The 21,374-nt window shown below is 52.4% G+C and overlaps 1 protein-coding gene across 1 annotated transcript; it reads right to left on the reverse strand.

Annotated features, from left to right (window-relative positions):
- Window positions 1–245: 245 nt before the first annotated feature.
- On the reverse strand, window positions 246–20,085 carry SEC16B (SEC16 homolog B (S. cerevisiae); the record flags this gene model as incomplete). The annotated part of the gene is made up of 24 exons (XM_008943093.1): window positions 246–358; window positions 457–555; window positions 693–774; window positions 1,648–1,755; window positions 1,942–2,088; window positions 2,447–2,514; window positions 3,248–3,499; window positions 5,677–5,749; window positions 6,451–6,564; window positions 9,453–9,593; window positions 10,162–10,267; window positions 10,514–10,625; window positions 11,236–11,353; window positions 11,467–11,548; window positions 12,232–12,329; window positions 12,921–13,148; window positions 13,686–13,821; window positions 15,048–15,109; window positions 15,533–15,690; window positions 16,045–16,180; window positions 16,926–17,040; window positions 17,159–17,264; window positions 17,814–17,920; window positions 20,015–20,085. Coding segments are annotated over 24 exons (2,832 nt in total), but the record flags the coding sequence as incomplete, so codon positions are not given.
- Between the last annotated feature and the right edge of the window lie 1,289 nt (window positions 20,086–21,374).

Here is a 21,374-nt window from a genome sequence, read left to right on the forward strand (position 1 = left end):
TGGCAGCAAGCTGGGAAGCAGAGAGACGATGGTGTAAAAGAGAGGGTTCTACACCCAAAATGTAGACCCCTGGCCTGTCACCAGGATGCATCCTCCCCCCTTTCCCTCCTCCATCACTACCCCCCATCACTATCTCCTCTTCCAATTTATTAACGTACACATACCAAACCCTCATACCCAGGCCTGGTGGCTCCTGGGTCCTCCTGCCCATAGCAGTGTCCCAAGACACAGGAGCCACACCCATCCTATCCAGCAACACCCCAGGAAGAAGCAGCTCGCACCTGAGAGACCTGGACAGGGTTGAAGAGGGGGATTGATCTCATTGGTGGGCGAGATCCATGGCAGCCAGTCTGGAAGGGGTGAAGGGAGAGAAATTTAACAGCCACCCCACCCCAGTTTCAGAGACACCTCAAGCAGAGGGGTGTCCTTGACACTCTCATCACACCTCCCTTCTTACCTGCTCTCCTGCTGACTCCCCACCATCCATGTCCCATAAGCCTTTCACCTCGATGGATGCTGGAGCAACAGCAAAGGTATTTTCACCTTCTGCTCCTCCTGGGGCATAAAACAAAACAAAACAAACAAAAAAAAAAAACCACACACACACACCACACACCTCATCTTAAAATTAAGAGCAGCAGCTTCTTAAAGGCTGCTAGGGAGAGGGGCAAGGGGATTCACACAACATTTACCGGGGTTTCTGGAAGGAGGTTGAGCTGAAGAACTTGTCCCAGCTGCAAGAGGGGCATCAGGTGGAGATGGTGACATCTGTTCCTGAAACAACATCCACCCATTTAGAGCAGAGGCTCCTTCCATGGTGAAAAGACCTTTACACCAGATACCATACCCCACTTTTGGGATACCACTCTGCACCCATCCTGCTGGAGAGGCATCCCAAGAGCTACAGGCAACCAAGCTAAGGAGGGGCTACAAGATCAGGGAAAGCAACACCTGTCACAAAGCTAAACCAGCCAAAAAGTTCAAAGTTAGGCAGAAGGACATCATTAGGCTGGACATCAAGCCTGTGTATAGTATGAGGGGCTGCCAGGGTTCATGGTTACCCCTCTGTTCCTTATCTCCAGCTAGTTTTGCAAGATTATCCCAAAATTTCCTGCTCCAGCACTGTAGGTCATTCTCAGCAAGGAGAAGACTTCCATGGGAAGTTCCAACATCTGCCTCAAAGCCCACTGTAGGCCTGCAGACATCCTGAAGACTCAGCCAGGACTGGGGTAACCACCCATGGCTGCTTCCCCCCTCTCTGCTGCGCTTCCAATTAAAGGTGTTTTCCTTCTCGCCGGCTCCTAAAGCCTGCCAGAGTGGTGCTGTGCAGCTGCTGCTTTCCGCTCCGGCGCAGGGCAGGCGCTCCCCGCGGAGTTTGCTTGGGGGCCTTCACAGATCAAAGAGGGTTTATCAATTTACAATTAATCAAGGGACTCATTTTCAGGCTAAAAGGGCTCCTGGTCCTGCTCTGTCCCTACACAGGGCGGCTACTGCCCTGAAGAGCTGTGCAATGGCGTGGCTCAGCCACCTGCATGAGGACAGAGGGAGATAGTTCTCCCTCTGGGCAAAGGGAGAGAAGTGTCACCTGTCCCCCATGGTTGTAACCCCTGGTGTCACCTGGGGACAAAACAGCCCTCCATCCCCTACCTGCAGTCCCAGCCGGGGGCAGTCTGGGGCCATCTCAGACGTAGCTTTGGGCGAAGCTTCCTTGACCGGTTTCGACCAGAGCCAGCCAAACCATCTGAATCCAGGGCTCTGGGAAAGGCAGGTTGTCACCATTAATGGAAATGAGTAAGAAGGGGAGGATGCCACAGCCACCAAGATGTCCCTTGAGCCAGCTGGAAGCAGGCACCATTTTGTCCAGGTTAGGGCAAGCAAAGCAGGCATGCAATACAGACAAGCTTGGAGCACGAGGCTTCACACCAGCTCTGCCTTGCTCACCTTGTCCTCACCCAACTTCACTGGGTCTGCTGATGCTGGCTCTTCGGCAGAGTCTTCAGCTGCGCTCTCCGAGGAAGGCCGGCTGTTGTCTTCCAAGGAGACTGTGGAGGTCTCTGAGATGGTCCGAGTCCTTCCCTTTAACTCCTCCTGGCATTGGAGATCAGAGCTGCCACATAGTGTTCCCAGAGAAGCCACCCTGAGCATGATCAGAGCATCCCTGGGACTCCTCCACGCCAGGCTGAATGGATAGTGTCCCCAGGGACCCCCACATCCCTTACACAGCAGGTGAGGAGGAAGAGCACCCACAGCAGGGTGTAGTGGGCAGCCCATGGTCCCAGAGGTCGAAGAACAGAGAGGGTCCTAAGCCATCAGGTCCTCCCAAGCAGACAGCTGGTACCACAACGGAGGTTTTCCAGGTAAGTTAAGTGTGTGGATGGATGACCCAGCGAGTCCGAAATCCCCCAGGGCCCCTAATAGGGTTGTCTCCTTTACCCTTCTGACTCACCTGCTCTGCTGGGAGTGATGGCTGCAGCCCTGCAGAGGTTAGGACACCCTGGGACTCCCTAGCTTCTCCTGTGGAGTAGAGGGAAGGACAGTGAGGGTTTGGCCTGAGGAGTTCCTGCCATGTCTATCAGAAGTATTTTCAGTGCTTCTAGCATCCTATCTCCCCCCAGAGCAAGGCTGTGTGGCCAAGATGTCCCCGCAAGAGATGCAAAAAGGTCATACTGGTCCCTGTCAGCATCAGCAAGTCACAAGGCTGCACTGATGCATCTCAAAAGCCTGCTTTGCACTGCTGAATGTAGAGCTGGTTGTCCCATCTTGCAGCACAGGCAGCATTGACACCAACCCGCAGCAGCCCTTGGGCAAGGTCTTGAAAAAATGGAAGACCCAGCTGCCCAGGGCAGCCAGCAGCGGTAGACTTGGCTTGCATTCAGGGCAAACGTAGCTCTGCACCTGGGCAAGGCTGGAGGGAAACAAGGTGCAGAAGGGAAGGCAGCACCGGCAGAGAGCGAGATCTGAAGTGACACACATGCCATAGGGGATCACACTTCCTTCAGGGACACCCCATCCCACTGCTGCTAACTGGGGACAGGCATTTTGTCAAGCCCAGGACCAGACTTGCCCAGGGCAGTGGTGGAGTCCCCATCACTGGAGGGATTTAAAGGACACGTAGATGTGGTGCTGAGGGACATGGTTTAGTGGTGCCCTGGCAGTGCTGGGTTAACAGTTGGACTTGATCTTAAAGGTCTCTTCCAACCAGAATGATTCTATGGTTTCCACAGGGAAACAAGGCTGGAGGACTTACCTGCTGGCGGCACCGCCTGCAGAGCAGGGTCAGCAGAACCCCCTCCCGGAGGGGTGGCTGCCCCCAGACTGAGCACGGGGGGCTGCAGTTCTTGCCCAACCCCAAGCAGTGGCGATGCTGTGACCTGGGTGGATGCCAGAGGCTGGAGAGACACATCCTCATGGGAGCTGGGTCCCTGGGGTGGCAGGGGTTGGCAACACTGGTTATGCTGGTAGCCTTCACTCTGCAGAAGCTCATGACCAGGCTCTCCACCTGCAACAACAAAAAAACCCACACCACACCTCAGGAGTTTGCTCAGGTATTTATAATTTCATCGGGTTGTTGCTCAGAGCGTTCCCCTTTTCCATTATACATCAGTGGGAGCCAGAGGGGTGAGGAAGGAGCCCGGGGATCACACACAGGCAATGGAGGAGTTTGAGCACAGCAGCAGGGACTTTTCAAAGGCTGCAAGGAAGGTGGGCTATGTAAGACAGGGGGAAAAAACCTCCTGGGAGCATGCTTGAGGTTACAAACAAACACAGAAGAGGAATGCTAGAGAAGCAAAGAGAATGAGCATGAGCAGCACGTGCCCTGCAGCTCAAAGGAGCCTGGGCCCTGCAGCCTTTTCTTCCACTCCTGTTGCACACCCCAAGCAGCAAAGAAAGTTTACCAGGAAGGCGCAGCCTTCACTCCTGCTCCACAGGAGCATCCATGGATGAGTTTCTTCCTTCAGGCAGATTTATTCAGGGTTGGTTTTTGTTGTTTGAAAGGCAGGTTGAGCAAGTGGGCTTTGTTTTATTTAACACATGCACACATTGCTCTGTCTGATGTTTGACATAGCTTGGGCAGCACACTGCTCTTCATCCAAGGTGTGCCTCCTGCTTCTGCCAGCTCTGCAGCCTCTGGCCAGAAATGTGCTGTGCATGGGGAAGTTCCTCACCTGTCTCCAGGCAGGACCCAGATCCCATGGGCCTGAGCCTGGGGACAGACTATGGCACCTCTTGGATGCCGTGCTACCCTTTGCTTTGCCTGCCAGCATCACCTTCAGTCCACTCAGAGTTGGCTTCACACCTTTGACCTGCTCCTGCACAGCCTGGAGATGCTCGAGATCCACAGGGAGGTGGATGGATGCTCAACTTCATGCTGCCCAGCAAGCTCAGCTGGGAAAAGTCAGGGAGGACAGCCCAAGGCTGTAAGGATGGAAAGGGAAGTTGCTGTGACCATGGGGATCCCAGCTTGGGACCTTGATTCTGGCTTTATCTTTCCAAGATGGATGAATTCAGCACCAAGCCAGTTTCCTCTGCATGCAAATTCCTCAGAGGGTGACTTTGGATGGCCTTCTCCATGAACAAATGGGCCAAGTACCGGAAAAGTGAACTGTGAAACCCCATGGAGGAGACCTGGCCATTCAAAGAAGCCATCCTATCATACCTGTGACTGTTTTCCAGGGAAGGATGATCATAGCCTTAGCCCTGATTGCAGCAGAAGGCAATCAGGACTGATGATCCTTTTTACTGCCTGGGAGAACTCTTTGAATAGGAATTTGGCAGCAGCAGGGAAAGCTGATAGGAAGAAATGGCTTGAAGGAATTTGTCATGTTTTATCCTGTCTGCACCAGCCTTTACTCTCCACCCACCAGTGCCGGCATTCCCAGCACAAAGGCAGATCTGAGCAGCAGAGAGGAGCAGTGGCCTGTGCTGATGGAGGTGACTGTGAAGCAATGCCAAGGGGTCACCAGTACCCAGCCTCTCCTCCACAGGACATCCTGATGGTCGTGCCGCCCAGCTAGGACAGGAAAGCTCTCCATCCCTTCCCCTGACAGCCACCCCAGGGAGGCTCATATCCCTCATCTTGATGTCTCTTGACCCTCTGGGTGAATTGTCACTGGAGGTGACTCTTGGGGTCACCAAGAGACAAAGCCAAGGGATAAAAGAGGCAGCAGGGACAGGGAAATGCTGGGCCTTTACCAACAGCCATGCTGCAGCCTGGCACACAGAGGGACAAGCTGCTTCCCAAATCTTTCACTCTGGAAGTGTGAAATCCCCTTAGTTCAGCTCCAGTTTCCACCCTCAGAGGACTGCCTGGGAACGTTCCTCCCCCAAGGCTCAGCCAGGAGGCACGTGTTTCCTCCAGCCGCCCACTACCCCTTCTCCTCCCACAGCACCTACAGGGACTCCTGGAGTTGTGGCAATCAGGCCCAATTACTCAGACTTCATATAGAGAGCACAAGCATCAACTCCCCTTGGTTTGCATCCCACCCCTGACAGCCTCATACCAGAGGGCTGCATTCAGACAGGAGCAAAATAGAGTTCTAGGAGGATCTAAGGAACAAGAAGCAGCTGCTGAGAAGTGCTCTGGGGAGCAGGGAGGTGCCTTCCAGCCCGTGGCAGCACAACTCAACAGGTGAAGTCTGCTGCAGCAATTGCCATCTGCAGCTTCATTTTCTTTACCTGCCATGGATGCAGAAGCCCAGGAGAGCTCTGGCTGAGTGGATGCCCCACCCAGAGGGAGGTCATCTTCCACCTGCAAGAAGTCAGAGGGAAGATGTGATAAAACAGATGGAAAAAGGGATGTCACAGGACAAATAGTATGGAAATCATAAAGCCCATGTAAAGGCAAGTGTGGTCCTTTTGAGCCTGGGGCTCATGACCCACCCAAGGCTGCAGGAGCCCAGGTTACGGGTGAGACCCACACCAGCACAGTCACAGCTCCTTCCCAGCAAGTGAAGGCAGCACCACTGCTCTGCTAAGAGCAGGCAGGAAGGGAAACGAGAGTCAGAAAAGGGCACAAAACCAAAAGTAGACATGAAACCTGAAAAAAAGTATTAATCCAGGGATCAGACCACAGTTAAGAGACCTAAGAGCACATGTCCGCAAGGTGATGCCCCACCAGCATCCTCTGGAACATCCTCACTTCAACAGAAGATCAGCATTCACCCACCAGCCTGACTGCCCTCCTTGAGCCAAGACAAGGAGCGTTCTGCCCTGTGCAAAGCTCTGCAGCCCTTGCTGCTCACACCTTTGGGTGCTGCAACCCTCCTGCTCCTTCTGAAGCTGCACGTCCCACAACAGAGACCACATCTCCGAGCTCACAAGCCAAGGGGAACGGCATCCAGGGAACAACAGCCTTTGAACCTCCAGACTCATCCCCTCGGATTCAAGGCAGAGGAGGATGCTGCAAACCACACCACCGGCTGCCCCCCCCTGATCCCCACTCCTCCTTACCTCCCACTCCTGGCAGTAGGCTCGGAGCTGTACCAGCCAGTCGGGCTCCAGAGTCTGGTCCTGATCTGGCATCTCCAGGAGCAGCGGGTCGGAAAGCTTCAGCCGCTCGGCCAGCTGTGGAGCCAGGAGGGCAGCGGGACTCGTCACACAGCTCAGACCAACCCTCGCCACCATTGCATGTGGCTGGGCACACAGGCCCAGAGCTTCTCTTCATGATACAGGGGTAAAAGTAACACCAGCCTCTTCTGCAAGATTTATTCCCTCTCCTGCATTGTCACAGTGAGGTGCTGGCCCATCCCGTGCCCCACAGAAAGCCTCTCAAGCAGGGCTCTTACAGCCACCTCCACAGAGGTGTCAAAGTACCAATGTCAAAGCCACTTCACATCAGAGAGGCAGGTAACTATTACCATCCCTTTCTCCCCTGAGAAGAAATGAGCACTTTTAGTCCCACTTGACAGCCAGCCTGGAGCACCAGGTTTGCAGGACATGCCACCAGGAGCCTTGGAAACAGTCCAGCTGCCAGGGCTGTGCATCAAACCCTTACCTTACCCACCCTACAAGGATGGATGGGAGCTGGTAGGATTTGAGCTAAGGGCTCACCCAGCTTTGCAGCAAGTGTTGCCATGACTTATAACCACACAGAAAACAACAGAAATACAGGGCTGGGAGGGACCTTCTGAGGCTACCCAATCCATCTGCCAACGCTCAAGAAAGATCTTGTGTGCCCACACCAGCCCGTGCAGCCCATGTTTGTCTGATTTGCACTAAAAAATCTCCAAGGAGATTTTGCTGCCTCCCAGGACTGTGCTGATGTATAATGTCCTTAGAGCTAAAGAGTTTTTTCGTAATATCTAAGTTAAATCTTCCCTGCTGCAAATTAAGCCTCTCTATTCCTGCTCCCGTGGAAGCTGCAGGGACAGTCAGGCACCTCCTGCGTGCCAGAGGGCTGTTATCACATCCCCCCCTACCCCTTCCTCCCCCAGCATATCTTGCCTGGAAAAAATAACCCCGAAGCCTTCTTCAGAGGTCATTTTCCCTTCAATCTCTTATCATCCTGCTCTGCTCTTCTGCACTTGCTCCAATTTGGCCCTGTCTCCAAGTGCAGCATTCTGAATAGAGCACAGTGCCCCCACCAAGACCCCTGAGACCCAAGCATGGGGGGATTATCACCTCCTTGTCTCACACATGCTGTTCTTGCTCTCACAGCCCAGAATAACGTTATAACATTGGCACCTTTTTTTTTTTTTTTTTTTTTTTTCCCCAACAGCATCCTGTTATGTTGCTGCTCAGTAGTTATTCCATGCTCCACTATCTCCCCCAGGTCCCTCTCTGCAGTATTGCTGCTGCGTGCTTAATTTCTCCACCCTGGCTGCAACTATCCCCATGACATGGGGCTCCAGCTACTGTCCACTGAGCAAGAGCCTCTTCTGGGGAGACTTATCCCACCAGCCCAGGGTGAGATGGAGGGTTCCCTGCAAGAGCTAAATCCCAGGCAGGAGAAACTGCTTAGGCAAGCCTCCACTTTTAAGACAGCTGGATGAAGGGAGATGACACTCAAAGCACCATTCTTCATCCAAGACTTTACTGAATTTTCTCTCAATGGTATTGACCCACTTCTTGGGGATTTATCAAGCTCCCTCACGCTCATTTATCTTCTATGCTTTGCTACGAGGCTCCTACAACAAAAGCCACCAAAAGCCATCTGGGGTGACTTTGGAGCTCAGCCACACTCCACAGTCAACACAGGTCTCAGCAGTCCCACACTAATCCCCATCAGCCATTTCTTCCTACTCCCAAAGCTTTTAGAAACAAAGTTTAAATCAGCACAAAACACTTCCCAGCTCCAGGTTACAGGAAGACACCTCCCAAGCAACTGGAGCTCAGCTTGGGACAGGGACTGGCCATGGAAAGTAGAGCATCCCAGCACTCAGGCAGTATCCATACTACCTACAGACCCACTGTCCCATCTCATTGCCAACACACATGTGTTCATCCTAAATCAATGGCAGGAAAGAGGAAATTATAAGCATGATTACTCCTAAATGGGGGGAATGTTTAATCCAAAAGCTAATGTGCACTTTGATCCAATATTAATGAACCAGCACCTGGTTGTGTATCTCCCCAGCTTCAAAAGAGGGGAAGTCTTAATCAAACACTAATGTGTATCATAATTTGTAACACAGTCTAAAACATCAAAGACAAGAGTGTCTATGAATGCACTAGTTTTTCAGATGAAAGTGTTTTCTCCCAGGAGAAGCATTATCCCCAGCAGAACAGCAGATCTGAAAGGCTGTTAGACAGTAAATAGGCTTCAACAAGGGGGGGCTGAGTGTGCATAAGCTAATTTTTGGGTGATTTCAGCAGCATCCACTTTAGAAAGGCGTCCTTGCTATTCCTAATCCCACAGCACCACAGCTTTTTCCCTGTTCCTGGTGGAGGAAGGCTTCAAGCAGCCTCAGCACAACCCTAGTGATGTGTATGGATACACTCTCCCGAAAGCACAACCTGCCCAGGTGGCCTAGGGGGGACACTTGGCTTCACCCCTCCCTGCCCAATCCAGCTGATGAAGCACAGAAGCTGGGCTCAGAGCTACAGGGCTGGAACACACTCCTGTTCACTGTCACCCCAAAAGAGCCCCTGGCAGGAAAATGGAATCATGGGATGATGTGCTGGAGGGGAAATGTCACGGACTCTAACTTCAGCTTCTCAAGTCTCTGCCATTTAGGAATTCAAAAAGCTTCTCCAGAATAAAAAATACCCTTTGCTTCCAAATAACTCTACGCCTACTTGGCAGTCAATGCAATTCCTTTTTCTACCCTAAATCCGTGGGTATTATTGACCCCATGGAGGTGGTGGCTCTGCTGTAGTCAGGAAATCCCGGGGGGCTGCTCAGAGCAGCCAAGCATCCCCAGCCTTGCAAAACCCAGAGGCTGCTTCCCACCACGCCAGGTCACAGATGGGTACTGCACCCTGCCGAGGATGCAGGGCTGTACGAGACTCACCTTCATCACTTGCTGGGCCAGGACAGGGTGGCTGGCCAGATCCTGGCCCAGGAGCACGGTGGCAATCTGCTCACAGTATTGCAGGGCCTGGGCTGGGAGCCCGTGGTCGGCCAAGCGAGAGGCATAGAGGAGCTTGTACACCTCAGGAGAAGGAAGCAGAGCAGACAGGTGAGCTGCTTATGCCCCTGGGTCCACTCTGCCATGGCACATCATCCCAGTGTGACTCAGAGCACCCTGGATCATAGGTCTCATCACCCAGAGCTCACCACCATCCATCCCCATGGGGCTGCCCAGACTCATTCCCCAAACCACAGCCCTGTTGCAAGGCCAGGCTGGCCCAGAGCCAGTAGAGGGGTGATGTTGGGAGCAGGCCAGCCCACCACCTTCATTTATCCACCCCATTTGTGCAGTGCCCGAGGCAACAGCAGCAGGATGCTTATTTGCAGGATGAAAAGCCTATCCAATAGTCAGAGAGCGTGGAGACAACCAGACCTGAGCAAGCCCTGATCAAACACACCATGCCTCAAAATCTGCCCAAAGCCTTGCCTTGGAGGAGCCCCTCAGCCAGGGCAGCTTCCCCATCACTCCCAAAGCCCAAGGGAGGGACAAGCCTTGGCAAGTAGCCTGAATCCCCAGCTTCAAGGGATGGAGGCATGTTTTGGGACAGGTCTGAGCTGCTGCACCAGATGTGTTTGTGCATCTCTGCTACCTGGAAAGGGAGCACAAAGGATTTGGGCTGTCGTAGCTGCTGGCAGTACTCAAAGATTTCCATTCGCTGGATGGCCTCTGTCCTGGCAAACTGGGCAAACGCCTGACTGCAGAGGAGAGGAATAGAGGTTCAGCAAGCAGGAGCAGAGCTCTCCCCAGACAACCCCACACACAGATTCACAGCTGCACCACCATGCCAGCCTGCAGCTGGACAGGCTCAGAGCACAGCTCACGTTCAAAGCAGTAAACCCCCACAACCAGGGATTGCTTTTGCATAGAAGTGAGATCCCAGGGATGGGCAGAAGGTGCACCACACCACGCTGACAAGAGCCCTGTCTGCTGGGCTTGCTCACCGGTGGCTGCTGCCCAGCAGAGCCATGCGGTCCGCCTTCGACCCAAAGTAGCCAAAAGGAATATCCGCCATCAGGTAGCAGAAATGAGCTGCTTCAACTGCTCCCCTGCCAGCTGGGTGGGAGGAAAAAAGACAAACAGTCCTGAGAAAGAGGTCACCATGTGGTGAGAATTGATTTGGAGGCCCCAAACTCACATGTAAACGCAAATCCAACAGCCTCATTCATCTTCCCTGGCTGTACAGCCCCTGATCTCTCCCTTCTCCCCATTTTATGTCTGCTTTCCCTGACTGCTGCTTTCTGTACGTAGGAGGGGGGTTCAGTTCAGTGGTAGGACCAGGACAGCACGAGCAGGGACCTTCAACTCTTCAGGGTGCTGTTGTTGGCATGAAATCCCTGAGATTTCCCACCACCAGGAGCAAGTCTTTGTCCCTGCAGTTCTATATGCCCTCCCTGGGTCCAGCCACTCCAGATGCCTCCAGCAGAGCAGCTAATGAGTGTGCCTGAGCCTGATTCATCTGCCAGCACAAAGGGCAGTGGGAGCCATCAACACCTCATCCTTGCCACCACCCAGGCGCTGTAGCACCAGGGGTACAAGCATGCACACCCCATCTTGGCAGCAATGTACATCCCCGCCAGTGGGGACATGCACAGTGACACTGCAGGTGTCCTCCCTCTGTTACAAGGCAGGAGGATCATAACTGCTCACAAAAGCCTCAGCTCACCCAAAGTGTCTCCCATGGTGACGATGGCTCGCTGGTTCAGCTCCATGTCTCCAGCCTTGTTGGACAACATCACAGCCAAGTGAGGCCTCCAGTCTCCCCATGTGGCATCCCCACAACACTGGAGAGAGACGAGAGGAGAGGAAAGGCGATCAGAGATGGTCACCACAAGGTATCACAGGCAAGCAACAGCACAGGGGTACAAGTGCCAGGGCCAGACTCTTGCTCACGGACCAGTGCTGCCTGAGGGATCCTTCCCGACATGAGCTGGAAGAGGGTTTGCAAGGGATCATTGGTGGCCAGTGTGCTGGTGAACCTGTGAGGAGACAAGCAGAGATAGGACTCCAGACCCTCTTTCATATCCAAAGGCATGTCCCAAATGCCTCAGGAAAGCAGTGTCCTGATGTGCTTCCTGGAGAAGACAGAAAGGATCATCAGCCCATCAGACTGACAATCTACTTTACCTCCGGAGCAGGCAAGTCTCCAGGACAATGCTGGATAAAACCTCCTTAAAAGGATTTGGGTTGCACAAGACAGAAAATTTCTGCTTAACACTCCCTGAAGGAATCAAGCCAATCCAGACTAAGTACATTAATTCCACCAGAAAACATTCATACAAGTGGGATGAACAGCTCAGACCAGCCTGGATCACAGTGAAGATGGCTCAAGCTCCCTCTACCCTGATGGCTGCCTTCACTATGGCAGCAGGGGCAAAGCCAAAGACTCAGAATAAATCCTCCCCGTGTCTCTAGAGAATGGCTTTCCTTCTGCTTACCAGCCCCTACTTGGTTTCTCCTGTCCACTAGGAAGTTCAAAGGATGCAGACCCATCCAGATGGATGCCCCCTCTCTCCCCCTTTACCCCTCTGAAATGCTTGAGCTGAAATCAATGCTTTTTTTTTTTTCCATGCACTGGGGTTAAGGGCACCCAAAGAGATAACAGGCTTGGCAAAGCCAGTCACAAGAGCATCATACCTTGGCTTTAGCTTCTACAACTTACCCAGTGAGCACCCAGCTGTAGGTCCGAGCGTCCATCTTGCTGGAGAGGAAGAGAGCATGGCCCCACAGATGGTTTCTCATGGCCCAGACCAGAGCATCCTGCAGCCAAGGTGGAGAAGAAAATGGGTTTGCACTAACCATTTTTCCTTGCCCTCCTCCACTGCCAGGGGACCTTCTGCTCAGCCAGCTTGGAGACAAGCTCTATTGACTGCACTGGCTTTAACTAATACCCTCCAAAAAACTCTTCCATGTTCACAAAGGCCCCTTTATCTCTCCACATTGCACGATGACAAAAACTGGGACCTTTATAGCAATATTGTATTTCCTGGATTTCCAGGTCTGCGCTGCCCATTAGCTCTCAGTGCCACCACTATGGGATCCTAGCCTGGGCACCGCACCAAAGCTTCTCTGCATCCAACCTTCCTCTCTCTCACCGTGCCTTTGCTATTGCTTGAGATCACATAGCTGCAACTCAACCCATGGTGCTGGTAAAGGCCTCTGCATCAGGGCCCCATACCAGTTCCCAGTGGTGGGAATTCACTGCCATAAGCTCTGTTGTATAAACAGCTTGAAGGGTTGATGCCACAGCCACAAGGCATCTCTTGCCCACCATTCCTTTTAAAACATGAAGAGGCCAAAGGGGCTAAGAAAAAAACTCAGCCCTGTTCCTGGATCCCACTCACCACTTACCTTTTTCCTGCCATAATAGAGGAGTTTGGTGAACTTCTCCACTATCTGTGCCTGCGTCTCCACAATGGGAGGGACTTCCCCTGTAATGAGGTCCCGGGCGCCTGGCTGAGATGACATCAACTCATCATCTGTCAGGCCAATCAGGTTTGCTGCAGGGTCTTGCCTCTTGTACTTCTGGAACCTGCAGTCTTGCATCAGCAGCTCAGCTGTGTCCGAGCCCACCATGGACTATGAAAGTGAAGGCAAAGAGCAAGACCCTGTGAAGGGTGAAGGTCAAACACCCTTACACTATCCTTCTCCTAGCACATCTCCCCAACAAGACCAGCCTTGGTCAGCAGCATGCAGTTTTGGAGGGCAAAGGATTCAGCACGGCTAGCAAGACCTTCATAGCACTTGCTCTGAAGATCTTACTCATCTGCTTCCAACAAGAAGCCACAGATTACGTGGAGTGGATTTTGTTGGGTAAAGTGAATAATCCTCTTTTAAGCACAAATGCTGGCTCCTCAATGAAGGTGAAATAGTCCCATTCAGAGCTGCTATAGCATTGGGTTGTTGGTAGTTCACAAGGATGAAAAGCAGTCCAGGAGAAGGGCTTGCTCCACATGTCCAGGCAGTACCAAACTGATTGGTGGTACTGTGGGAATGTGATGCTTTTAAGGTACACCACCCTGAAAATAGCAACTGGATCAAGAGACACATGAAGTGCATATAACTGGTCTCACTGCTAAGATCAAAAGGATCAGCCCCTTTCCATGGGACACCTACCCCATTCTGCCGGCAGAGAAGGACCAGGAGTTTCCAGAGAAGAGCTGAATCTCTACCTCTCTGTGTAGAGAGATCACAGCTTGTGGCTGTCTTCTGCTGGCAAAATGTCATCACGTCCACCTTGTGCAGATCTTCCCTACAGCAGCAAAGAAAGGCATCTAAAGAAACCCAAAGCAATCCAGGACATCATTCAAGTGTCCCCAGGTCCAGTGATGGCGATGCCAAAGATGCAAAGTGAGAGGCAGAGAAGATCCCCAGTGTTACTAAGCACATACCGCCTTGGTGACACCAAGCTCAAAAGCACTTAAATTTTATCATTATTATGACTCCTTGCAGATTTCTGGGTTTGAGGCATGCAGAGGGCATCTCAAACTCTCTCTCTCTGCCCTCCTGATCATATTTTCACCTGCAAAGCATCCCTGTTTTGCTTAGCTGTGCTGCTGTTACAGCCATGGACATCCGAGGCTGTAGAAGCAGACACACAGAAGCAGTGTCTTTGACTAACTGACAGTGCAGGGAGAAAGACATGCTTGTGACCACATAAACCCTTTGGGCCTGGAACAGCAGCAGAAGCCTTTAAGCTCTGTGCAAACCAGGCAGAACTGCTGGCTTACAACAACAGAAATCAGACAGTTGGAAAGAAAAGGCAGCTGAGAGACAAGATCAGCCAAAGAGGGACCAGGGAGAAAGATGCTGATCCTAACTGGATCGCACCAACATATCACACAGATATTCCCAGAATCCCCTTCGGCACAAGCGACCTCCAGGTCTTCTACCCAGCTTCCAGGGGCACGCAGCTCTTTGCTCAGTAAAGAGTTCTACTGCTGCACACCCCTCTTCTCTGCCTGCTTGGTTACAAGTGACCAGAAGGCTCACTGGTGTGACCAGTGTGGCACAGAACCAGCCTGAGGCAGTACACCAGCTCTCATCCCCATGCTCACACTGCATAAAGGTGTGTACTGGGTCTGCCCCGGCCATGCTCAGTGGTCTCAGGGGACAAAAACTTTAGGAAAAAAAAGTTTTAAAAACTGCAGGTTGAACCAGGGCTTCAGACTTTCCCAGAGATCTAGGCAAAAATGTCAGTTTTCTGGGACATGAGTACAAAACAGTCAGACATACAAACGGCACTAAAGCCACACCCTATATCCTCAAAAAAACCAATCATTTTCCACCATCCAAGCCAACCTAAACCACAACAAAGGGGCCGGGCTTCCAATGTGAACCTAGACTTGGCCTTCACAGATATCTCAAGACCATGGGGGCCCTAAAGTCTGTCTTGAGCTCATGTCTCCCAAAGGAAAAGTGCTCCCAGGCCAGTGCAGCCAGGAGGACACAGCTTCTGGACCTGCTGGTGCCACATACCTGGCCAGGGGCCCTGGGAAGGTCTGTAGCTCCTCCAGCTCTTTTGTGTCATGAAGAATTACCTAAAAAATAAGATCCAGTTCAGCAGCTGGGCTCCAGCAATCAGGCCAGCCCCAGCTGGGCTATCTGAAAGTCATTGCCTTGGCCAAGGGTTCAAGAGTGCTGGTGAACCCATTCTTTGTGCTGTCTTAAGGTAACCCCAGAGCACAGATCCTACACCATCACGTGGATCACAATGCTAAGGTCCAGGAAAGAAACACCTGTTGGGATGGCAACTGCCTCCTTTGGGAGACAACGTAGGAGACTAAAACACTGTGCACAATGTAGACTCGAGAGTCCATGTGGGCTGGACAGAAGATGTCAGCTGGGGACAGGAATGTTCAAGATGCTGTTTGGGTGCTGAACAGTGTTTGCATCCCTCAGGGTAAAAGGAACCACACCAGCACGGGAACCAAGGGTGGTCTGGGGAGCCAGGCTGTGGGTACCTCCAGGCTGTGCAGCTCGACCTGGGCTAGCTGCCCCTCAGCAGGATGGTAGGGACACACCAGCACCAGCTGGCCTCCAGCTCCAAAGCAGACTGCCACATGTGGCACCGAGAACTTGTGGGGTACCACCAAGGCTGGGGTGGACACTGAAGACTCCCCTGCAATGACACACAAGCCAGCATGACTACCCTCACCCTGACCTGACACCACCTCTACTACAGAGGAAAAAAACAGCTTCTAACCTGGCTCCCAACTTAAGTAACCCTCCACTGACCTCCATACTCAAGAAATGTCCCCCAAAAGCAGAATGCAAACCCAAGGCAGCTCCTGCATCCATCAGGACAGAACCACCAGACACCCACCCCACAGCCCCTGGGTCATGCCTTACACCTGCACAGCCAACATCCTCCAGGAAAGGACTAAGCAGCAAGACAGCAAATCTTCTAATGCCAGCCATTTATTTCTCTGCACCCCACCTCATCAGCGAAGACCAGAGCCCCATCACACCTCACCTACTTGTGCTGGGCTCCAGGTTCCCAAAACTGCAGGGTCATAGTGGTCATCACGCATGTACTGGCTGAGCTCGTAGCTGCTGGAGCTGAGCCCCGACTCACGGTACTGCATGAGCAGGCTGGGCTGGCCTGAGAGCTGAAACAAAACACAAACCTGGCCAAGAAACTCGGGACACTGCTGCTTTTCTGCTCCCAGGGCAGTGGAACAGGCTCAGCTGCTCCATAGAGGTGCCCAGCAGGAACAGCATAGCATAGCTCATTCCCATCTGAGCAGCTCACTCTTCAGCATCTTAGGTTCATCACAGCACATATCCTGCTCACACCCAACGGCTTTTAAAATAATTTCCATCAGCCATCAGTCTAACTAAGCAGCTTTCCTAGCCCTAACATGGACTTCTCAAAGCAGGCAGCAGATTGTGCTTAGAAATGAAAAAAAAAAACAAAACAAAACAAAAAACTCTGCCCAGGAGCAATAATAACCGAGCAGCTTTGATTTGATCTTTTAATTTGCTCTTTGGGAAAACACAGTGATCAGGATGTGTGACAGAGCAGACATTGGTAGACAAAGCTGACAATGAGACAGCTTTCATCAGCTACCTAGGGTGGGTACAGGAGAGCATCCCACTAAGCCTGGATTCTGTCCTAGAGCTCTGTACAGCCCCATGGCCAAGGGAACAGCCGCCCAGCAGATGGAGAGTCCATAAATACTAATAACCCATTATAGTAGCCCCAGAGGTTGTTTAGCCCACACTGCAACATAGTAAAGCAGCCCTTTCTCCCCAGCCTCCTTCCCAGCTGAAGTAGGGACAAGGATTGCTCCCAGAAATCTCTGGGAGATCCCCAAGCCTTTTGCCTTCCACATCTGCCCATCATGAGGTTACCTCTTGGGGCTGGCCACTGGCCTCCCCCGAATCACTGCCGAGGGTTTCTCCCCCTGCCCACCCAGGCTGGGCAGCTGAGCCGTGTGCCTCCTTGTGCGAGTCATAGCTCTGTGTCCTGCAGAAAGTGGCAAAAAGGGTTGCCCTGAAGCTCAGAGATTTTTGGCACCAGTCACAAACCTGCTAATTTTGCAGCAGATGGTTGCACCAGGTGATGCCCAGACCCCCATCCTTACCTGTTCTGCCCTGGTGGGTTCGTGGTCAGGTTGGGATGGTAACCCCTGTAGTAGTGCTGGTCCTGGTAACTGGTACTCTTGCCATAAGGCTCTCCCTGTCTCAGGTCTAGGGAGAGAATCAAGATTTAGCATTGCCCCCCCAGAGCAACAAGCCATAATGAAGTTGCAGAAGAAAAGCCATGAGTCAGGCAATTTGTCAGGCACACCCCATTTGCTTCTGAATTAGCCCAACAAGTTGGAGGTATGACAAAGCCCTCTGCAACTTTGTCAACAACACCAATGCCCTTTCCTTTTCCCTCCCTCCCCTTTTCTTCAGACTAGGAACTCCAGAAACAGCAAAAATGAGGCCCCAGCCACTTTGATCACACAGCACCATCAGTGTTGAGTTCAGCCTGGAACTGGGAATGACAGGTTTTTAGTCACAGAGATCAAAATAAAACATTCCCTTGGATGCACCTAGTTCCTACTCGTTTCCCAAATGCAAACTGAGGGCAGCGTTGCATGAGGAGAAAACACTGGTGGCCCAGCAGCATGGACAGGAAAAAGCCCTGGAGTTGCACAAGCCCTTGGAGAAGAATTCATCCTGGAGAAAGCATTGCCTCTGCTCCTGCAAGCAGTGGGCCTCCATCTTCAGACCCAAAAGATAAGCCTGTACCTCTGTCATCCTGCCTGGACCCTGGCTGCCAGTGGTGGCTTTTGTAGGTGTAGTCATCCCCATAGCTGGCTGTTGGATATTGCTGGTGGTGGTCTTCATATCCTTGCCTGAAAGGCAACACAACATACTTGATCTGAGGAAAAAAAGGGCACTGCTGCAGGTTCTGGATCACATCTAGGGTTAGACTCAAGACCTGAATGCAACATTTGGAGGAAGAAAGTGTGATGGAAATAAAGCCAGGTCCCCTGCCCTGGTGCCCTGTTCAGCAGCAGGACCAGAACTTGGTCCAGAACCACAGCTGGAAGGAGCAGCAGGAGGCTTGGATACTGTCCCATCCCCATCTATGAATAAGCTGTGCACTGCAGTTTCAGGTTATGTCCAATTTCAACTTGATGGTGTGGACTTGTCACGGGGATCAACTTTTACCCAAATTTTAGGAGAGGTCCCCCAAAAGCACTTTCTCCACTAAGTTCTGGAGCTGCCATATCCATGGCACAGCTCAGCAGATCCCTCCCTGCTCCAGAGCTCAGCCCGAGGCCAAGCCACCTACCCACCCAGCACTCACGTACCTTCACCCTTCACACTACAGGTAGCAATTTGGTCAGCCCCACACAACACCCCCTTTCCTGCTGCAAGCACCATACCACCTCAGCACAAACCCCTTCATTTCCACACCATAACTCACCAAGGGCAAACCAAACAAAAATTCCCGGAGTGCTTGAAGCTTTCAGCACTGAGAGCATCCTCTAGCCCACATTTTATCCTTCCACTCTCTACTCTTTCAGCATCTGAGCTTGCAAGCTCCCTTTTGCTCCTATAGTTCTGGTTGTACCGTTGTTTTTCACCTTGCACTTAAGTAAAAAAGAACTGCATTTAACCAAACCATCAAGACAAATGAACCTTGGGACCAAAATGAAGCCTGTAAAACAGCAACTGCAGGAGTCACAGCTGTAAGAAATCGGAGCTGCAGCTGCCACACAGCCTTCAAGGTAGAAGTCACTGGCTGCTTTAATAGCTGGACATCACCTAATCACACACTGCCTCTCTGAGCCTGCAGTGGGTGACTGCTCACCACTTTGCCCATGCCATGACAAGGGCAGCATCCATGAGAGTGGTGAGTCACAGAATCGTTTTTGCTGGCAGAGACCTTAAGGATCATTGAGCCCAGCCATTAACCCAGCACTGCCAGGGCACCACTAAACCATGTCCCTCAGCACCACATCTACACGGCTTTTCAGCCCCTCTAGGGATGAGCACTCCACCACTGCACTGGGCAGCCTGGGCCAGGACTTGACAACTCCTCTGAGAAACAAATTTTTCCTAGTGTCCAATGTAAACCACTCCTGGTGCAACTTGAGGCAAAATCTTCTTGTCCTAGCACTTGTTCCTTGGGAGAAGAGAATGACCCCTGCCATGTTACAACTGCTTTTCAGAGAGTTGTAGAGAGTGAGGTCTCCCCTGAGCCTCCTTTTCTTCAGGCTAAACAACCCCGGTTCCCTCAGCCACTCCTCATTAGATTTGTGCTCTAGACCCCTCACCAGCTTTGTTGCCTTTTCGAAACGCTCCAACACCTCACTGTCTGTCTTGTAGCAGGGGGCCCAAAACTGAACTTGGTATTTGAGGCTCAGCCTCACCAGTGCCAAGGGCAGGGGGATGATCACTGTCATGGTCCTGCTGGCCACACCATTGCTGATACAAGCCAGGATGCTTTTGGCCTTCTTGGCCATCTGAGCACACGTTGGCTCATATTCAGGCACCTGCAAACCAACTCCCCCAGGTCCTTTTCCACTGGGCAGTTTCCAGCCACTCTTCCCCAAGCCTGGAGCACTGCAGGGGGTTCTTGTGTACCAAATACAGGACCCAGCACTTGGCCTTGTTGAACCTTATCCCATTTGCCTTGGTTCATAGATTCAGTCTGTCCAGACCCAATTGTAGATCCTCCCTACCCTCAAGCATATCAGCACTCCCACTCAACATGGTGTCATCTGCAAACTTACTGAGGGTGCCTGAATCCCCTCATCCAGATCACCGATAAAGAGATTAAACAGAACTGTCCCAAATACTGAGCCCTGGGGACACCACTTGTGACTGGATTTTACACCATTCACCACAACTCTTTGGCCCTGCGGTCAAACCTTATTTTAAGAAGGTTTACAAGGAAGGGGCTCAGTGCAAGCATCCCAAAGCTGGGCAGCTCTCACCTGGAATATGGCCTGTTGGGGTAGCTGCTTTCATAGTACTCAGCCCGGGAAGCTGGTCTGCAGGCATCCCTCTGGGGGTGGTGGCCCTCATCCCAGGGGTGATGGCCAGGGAAGTGGCTCCCATGCCAGGAGCCAGGCCGAGGAGGTGGTGGCCTCGTGCGGAGGAGCTGCCACCTGGGCTGGGGTGGGAGGCCACGAGGTACCTCTCCCCATGGTCCCTGGGCTGCCTGCCTCTCCCAGGGCTGGGAAGGCCAGGCAGGGGGCCAGGGCTCCATCACAAGCGTGCCAGCGAGGTCCTCTCCACGTTTGGGGTGGGAGGGGAGGTGAAGTCCCAAACAGCTTTAGTGGCCTGCAAGCAATGAGATAAGTCACAGGGCATTTGATCAGTGGCTTTTCACCCCCTCTCGAAGACCTCTATGAAGCGTGTTGCCACCTACTCTCTGATTTTGGGAGCCTGATGGAAATCCAGCATCTTTTCTAAAATATTCAGAGGCAAGGAAAAGCCATCTCAACATCTGCATAAGCTTGAAGCTCCCCTTAAAACACCAGGATGAAATGGTCCATTTTTGAAAGCACCATGCACCCAGCTCTTCCCAAAGCAAGGGGTAGTATCCAGGTAACATCCTTCTGTACCAGGAGCCAGCCCTGCAAATCTCCCCAAGCGGGTGAGAAATCAGCTTTGCCTCTGTGACAAGGCAGTGTAACCCTATTTTATACATGGTAGGGGAAGGAATGTCGGCAAGGCTAAGAGCAGGACAAGAAGAGTTATTCCCAAAGCAATAAGCAGGAACAGAAGCAGGGAGAAATGAAGCTTTGCTCATGTGACCTGTAAGATGGAGTGGTAACGGGGATTTCCTCCTGCCTTTCACTTCCAGCAAGAGTAAAGCAGCTCAAGGGGATGCCAGATTCACTTATAACAGTCCTGCACAGAAGCGGAAGCCCTAAGGGGAGCCTTAGTGTGGGTGAAGCCTCGGCTGACCAGGGGCAGATGTCACCCTCAAGCCCCTCACATCTCCTCTTGCAGCATCAGCACCCAAACAGCTCCCACCACAAAGGCTCTTGAACCTCCCCAGTGCAGGCAGATGGCCACATGCTGTCTGAAACACTTGCCAGCCCTCTCACACTCAAAGCTTAAGGCGTTCTGGGGTCACTTCAGAGCTAGGGGCAAAGGGGACATGCTCAGGTCTGCACAGAGGCAGCTCAGTATGTGCCCCTTCTAGGTGAAATCAGGTTTGGTTCCTTGCCCTAAAGAGTCCCCAGGCACAAGCAGCCGGACACCCATCACATTTCAGTCCCACTGCAGGCCCCCCAGATTTCGGCCAGAGGTCCCCACCGCTGTCCACCCCCAACACACCTGCCT

This window comes from Merops nubicus, unplaced genomic scaffold, assembly GCF_000691845.1.
Source record: "Merops nubicus isolate BGI_N331 unplaced genomic scaffold, ASM69184v1 scaffold22786, whole genome shotgun sequence".
Taxonomy (NCBI): domain Eukaryota; kingdom Metazoa; phylum Chordata; class Aves; order Coraciiformes; family Meropidae; genus Merops; species Merops nubicus.